The sequence below is a fragment of the Dendropsophus ebraccatus genome, chromosome 9, assembly GCF_027789765.1.
Source record: "Dendropsophus ebraccatus isolate aDenEbr1 chromosome 9, aDenEbr1.pat, whole genome shotgun sequence".
Classification (NCBI taxonomy): domain Eukaryota; kingdom Metazoa; phylum Chordata; class Amphibia; order Anura; family Hylidae; genus Dendropsophus; species Dendropsophus ebraccatus.
The window spans coordinates 47,086,726-47,092,725 of NC_091462.1; the positions used below are offsets into that span (position 1 = coordinate 47,086,726).

General features: G+C 43.7%; 1 protein-coding gene across 1 annotated transcript in view; it reads right to left on the minus strand.

Moving 5' to 3' along the window:
* The window catches only part of SPAG16 (sperm associated antigen 16), a 666,429-nt gene extending 663,957 nt beyond the window's left edge, over window positions 1–2,472 (minus strand). The window contains exon 1 of the mRNA XM_069983207.1: window positions 2,355–2,472. Coding sequence (XP_069839308.1) covers window positions 2,355–2,388 — 34 coding nt within the window. The 5' untranslated portion in view covers window positions 2,389–2,472. The remainder of the gene's footprint in view (window positions 1–2,354) is intronic.
* Window positions 2,473–6,000: the final 3,528 nt, after the last annotated feature.

Below are 6,000 nucleotides of genomic sequence, written 5' to 3' on the forward strand. Positions count from 1 at the left end.
AAATTGTAATTATTTATTAAATAAATAAGTACTCCTATCTCAGACATTCATGGTATAACTTCCCCCCTGCTGGCCTAGTTGCAGCACCCAGAGGGGGGAGCATTCTATAAACAGCAATACAAGCGATTTCTGTACCTCCCATACAAATACATAGCTGATTCGATATGCTATCAGTGGTCAGCATAGGACACCATGAAAACAGGAACAGGTACTAGTGTTAGAGACAGAAGTTCCTGCTGTAGTACTGTACATACAGCAAACTACTGAAAACTCGCTGAATCTACTGACAGTAAACAGCCAATGCATAAATTATTTAATTATTGAAAGGTCGCACAGATTTTCTGGCCTGGGTGAGTAATGCTGCGTTTACACAGGAAGATTTATCTGTCAGATTTTTGAAGCCAAAGCCAGGAACAGACCATAAACAGGGAACGGGTTATAAAGGAAAGACTGAGATTTCTCCCTTTTTCAAATCCATTCTGGGGTTTGGCTTCCAAAATCTGTCAGATAAATCTGCCTGTGTAAACGCACCATAAAGCGTCATGGTGTTTCTGCACAGTACAGGTGTGGGGACTCCTCCCATTTGACAGGGGTCCCTTTTACTCGAGGTAGATTGCATGGTGCTTTATGTTGCTAGCATAGGGTGCCCCAAAAACTACTGTATTAGTGACCAGCAATATGTATGAATGATGGTGTGTCACTGCCATCTATTTGGTGATGGCTACATTTCTACATATAATTTAAAGGGGTTATCAAGCACTATCAAAACATGTCCACTTTCTTCCAGAGACAGCACCTGTTGTCTCCAGTTTGGGTGGGGTTTTACTACTCAGTACCATTGAAGTAAATGGAGCTAAATTGCAAACCATACCTGAACTGCAGAGTGTTGCTGTCTCTGGAAGAAAGTGGATATGTTTTTGTAGCGCTGGATAACCCATTTAAAAGTGATATTTCAGCCCAAAAAAAAATAAAAAATCTTTCAAATCAAATAGTGCCACAAAGTGCTAGAGAGTTAAAAAAAAAAAAAAAAAAAATCACGTCTTCCAATACTTATCAGCTACTGTATGTTCTTCATGAAGTGGTGTAATCTTTCCAGTCTGGAGAGCAGGATAGGTTTACTATGGGGCTCCTGTCATAGACAGAGGTGGCAGCAGACAGTACTGTGTCTCAGAATGGAAAGAATACACCACTTTCTGCAGGACATACAGCAGCTGATAAGTACTAGAAGGCTGTAGAAGAAGTTACAAATATCTGGCACCAGTTGATTTGAAATAAAACATTTTTTGCTGGTGTATCCCTACGGAATTCTCATAGATAACTTGCTGAGGATTCCGATGCTTGCCCCCCCCCCCCCCCAAGCTCCAGCTTCACTCGCCGACGGTCCCATAGACTCCATTCTATGGTCAGGCAAATTCCCCTGTCCATCCAAAGAGTGAACAGGTTCATTCAACGGGCGGACAATGGAATCCGTCTGACCATAGAATGGAGTCTATGGGACGAGCAGAACTTCAAGCTGGGGTGCGGAGGGCAAGTGACAGAATCCGTGGCAAGTTATCCCCAAGGATTCCATAGTGTGCACTTACCCTTGGGGGGGTTCTGCAGTGTTAAGGATCACATGCTAAATGTATTCTGTATATGAAAACCAGCCTTAGGCTATGGTCACACGTTGTTTATCTGGAAAAGAACGGACGCTGATTGAGTCAGCGTCTGTTCCTTTCTGTAGCGGCGGCATTGCATTGAATTCTTTGCAATGCTGTCCGCTCTGTTCCCACTTTGTTATTTTAATGTTCGTTCATTAGAAATCCTTCATAAGATTCACAAAGCATAAAAAAAAAAAAAAAAAAACACACATACAGGTGTGATCACAGCCTTGAACAGCAGCTGAGGGCTTTGAGTTGTTCCTCAGGAAAAAGAAGAGGAAGGAAGAGCAAGTCATCCAGCTGCAATGTTATACTGGAGGGGTTATAGGGCGATCAATCAAAACTGGGCCACAAGACCAGCATTGCAGTTACCCATAGAAACCTGCTTCCTGCTCTCGGATTTGGGGGCCCCTGTATGACTGGTTGCTATAGGTTACTGCTCCATCTCTCATCACTTCCATATGAGGTGTCACACCAGATTAGTGCATCTCTATGAGTAACGCTATCAATGGCCCCTGCGTCTATGAGGCACATAGAGGTCAGGACACACACACCAGCTGGGAGCTTCCATACTGACACACACAGCTGTCTATGACGCACACGTAACGTGTCCCATACGCCAGGACCTGCAATCACAGAGCAGCACTGCGGAGCCATCTCTCCCTGCAGCCCCCGTGTCTCCCCGTCTATCCCCCCTCACAGAATACAGGATACGGTCCAGGTAGTAGTTGTCTCTGTCTGCCTCCATTGCTGCGGAGCTGCTGCGGTTGTTACAGTTGGAGTCTGTGCGTTGCCAGGTAACCGCAGCCGGTTCCTAAATCACCGCGAGAGCAGGTGTCTTCTCGCGAGACTTCCCCCAGAGGAGGCGCGGGCTGCGCGTGCTGCTGCTGTTTTAGAGCTGCGCGTGTGCGCGGGATTCTAAATGGTAGAGGGCTACGATAAACGGAACGAGAAAACAGTGGGTGCCTTCACACATACCGTATCGCAGGAGAAAATCCGCTGCGGATTTAAATGAATGAACACAGCATTAAATCCGCACTTACACATCTGCTGCGGATCCGCAGTGGATTTGACAGTGCATATTTAATGCTGTGTTCATTCATTTAGTTAAATCTGCTGCGGATTTCTACTGCGATACGGTAGGTGTGAAGGCACCCTAACGGGAGCTATGACGTTGGAGAAATAAATACGTAACACGTAGACGTAAAGGCCGGTTTAGAAATCTAAAAGGACGTAAAAATGTCCACAGTACATTTATAACAGGCTGTATGTCACAATTCACACCTAAAATTACATCACATACCGACAGGTCAGTCTTTTAGCGCTACATATCATCAATCCATTTCTAAGCCTATAGTTTACTCGTGCATTTCAAAAGTCTGTCCCCCTGAATGCTACAAAACTACATACACTATAGGCAAAATCCATATAAAAGTATGTAAACTACACATAGCAGCCAATCACAATCATAATGAAAGCAGAGCTGGGATTGGTTGTTATGGTCAGTTTACGCCTGTTCTGTTAAACTGCATTCAGCCTATTAACCCTTTGAGGACCAGGCCCAAAATGACCCAGTGGACCACGCAAATTTTGATCTTAGTGCTTTCGTTTTTCCCTCCTCTCCTTCTAAGAGCTCCAGCATTTCCAGTTTTCTATCTACAGGCCATGTAAGTGCTTGTTTGTTACAGGAATAGTTGTACTTTGTAATGGCGTCATTCATTTTACCATAACATGTATGATGGAATCCCAAATATATTATTTATGAAGATATAAATTGGTGAAATCGTAAAAAAGAATGCAATATGGTAACGTTTGGGGGGTTCCTGTGTCTACGTAATGCACTATATGGTAACAGCGACATGATACCATTATTCTATAGGTCAGCCTGAACCCAACCATATGCAAGTTTACACAGATTCTCTAATGTTATATATATATATATATATATATATATATATATATATATATATATATATTTTTTTTTTTTTTATTTATTTTTTTTTTTTAATGAAATCCTTTTTTTTTGGCAATTAATTATTAATAAAATGGGCCTATTGTGACACTTATAACAGTTTTATTTTTTCACCTACTGGGCTGTATGGGGTGTTCATTTTTTCCGCCATGATCTCTAGTTTTTTATTAATACCATATTTGTGAATATCGGACGTTTTGATCACTCTTTATTAATTTTTTTATACATAATGTAACATAAAATCGGTAATCCGTGCACTTTTTTCCCTCTTTCATCTACGCCGTTCCCCGTTCGCAATGACGCTTGTTATATTTTAATAGATCGGACAATTACGCACGCTACGGTATATTATATGTTTATTTATTTTTATATGTTTTATTTATATAATGGGAAATGGGGATGATTTAGACTTTTATTGGGGGAGGGGTTTTTGGGCAGTGTGTTAGTGATTTTAACTTTTTTTTTTTACATTTTAAGTCCCTTTTGGGGACTTGTACATATATAACTTTCATGTTACACACTGATCATTGCTGAGCCATAGGACCGCACGGAGGCAGGTGAGAGACCTCCGGTGGTCCGTTTTAACGATCGGGTCTTGATCGGTAAGTGACAGGGGACTCCCCCTGTCACTTACACTTAAACGCCGCAAAGTCCAGCGAAAAATTTTATTAAAGTATTGTATTGTCCCCTCAAAAGTTATACAAGTCACCAATATACACTTATTATGGGAAATGCACATAAAGTACTTTTTTCCCTGCACTTACTACTGCATCAAGGCTTCACTTCCTGAATAACATGGTGATGTCACGACCCGACTCCCAGAGCTGTGCGGACTGTGGCTGCTGGAGAGGATAATGGCAGGGGCAGGGCCGGGACAAGGAGTTTTGGTGCCCTAGGCAGAGAAGGCAAATGGCGCCCCCCACCCCCACCCCCCACATTAGAATTGGTTCTCCTCGCACAGTATAATGCCCTGAATGTACCCCCACACTGTATTAAGAGCCCCAATACATACAGTAGTTACCTTATAACACTATTTCCACCATACAGTGATTACATATTACATGAAAACTGCACTGAACAGAACAGAAAGATATCCCCAATGATACCATTCCGTAATACCGCCACACCATGACCCCTATCACTACAACCCTATAACTGTGCAGTTACATCCAGTGACTCACATGGGCCGTCTTCTCCGATCTGTCACATTTTCTTTTTCCCTCCATCCAGCCTGGGCCACCTAGAAGTCGTCTTCTGGCTGTGAATCTTCTCTCCAGAATCTGTCAGAGAAACATTTTAGGCTCCAACACATACAGTAGTTAGCCCCCTCTGTACCCCTATATAGTAGTTACACTCCTCTGTGCCCCCATAGTTTTAAGGTGTCCCTGTGCCCCAGTATTGTAGTAAAGCCCCTCTGTGCAGCCCCAATATAGTATAGACTGCTGTGTGCTGCCCCCAGAAATATATAGACCCCCTGAATGCTCCCCCATAAATATATAGATCTCCTGTGTGCTCCCCAGAAGTATATAGAACCCCTGTGTGCTCTCCCAGAAGTATATAGACCCCGTGTGCTCCCCCAGTTATATATATAAATCCCCTGTGTGCTGCCCCCAGTTATACATAGACCCCCTGTGTGCTGCCCCCAGTTATACATAGACCCCCTGTGTGCTCCTCCAGTTATATATAGACCCCCTGTGTGCTGCCCCCAGTTATATATAGACCCCTGTGTGCTCTTCCAGTTATATATAGACCCCTGTGTGCTCTTCCAGTTATATATAGACCCCTGTGTGCTCCTCCAGTTATATATAGACCCCTGTGTGCTCCTCCAGTTATATATAGACCCCTGTGTGCTCTTCCAGTTATATATAGACCCCTGTGTGCTCCCTAACCCTTCCCATATAACAGTAATTCTCCAAAACAGACAAAAAAAAACCACTTATACTCACCTGGGCCATGCGTCTTCTCTTCACTGCACTCTTGTGGCAGAGTTACCTGCGGTCACAAGAGGCCGCTCTCCCCATCGCATAACAGTGCACCAACACACCCCTGACCCTGCAGAGCATCACATAACAGTGCACCCACACACCCCTGACCCTGCAGAACATCTCATATCTATGCACCCACACACCCCTGACCTGCAGAACATCTCATATATATGCACCTACACACCCCTGACCTGCAGAACATCTCACATCTATGCACCCACACACCCCTACAGAACATCTCATATCTATGCACCCCCCCCTGCAGAACATCTCATATTTATGCACCCACACACCCCTGCAGAACATCTCATATTTATGCACCCACACACCCCTGCAGAACATCTCATATCTATGCACACACACCCCCTGCAGAACATCTAATATCTATGCACACACACACACA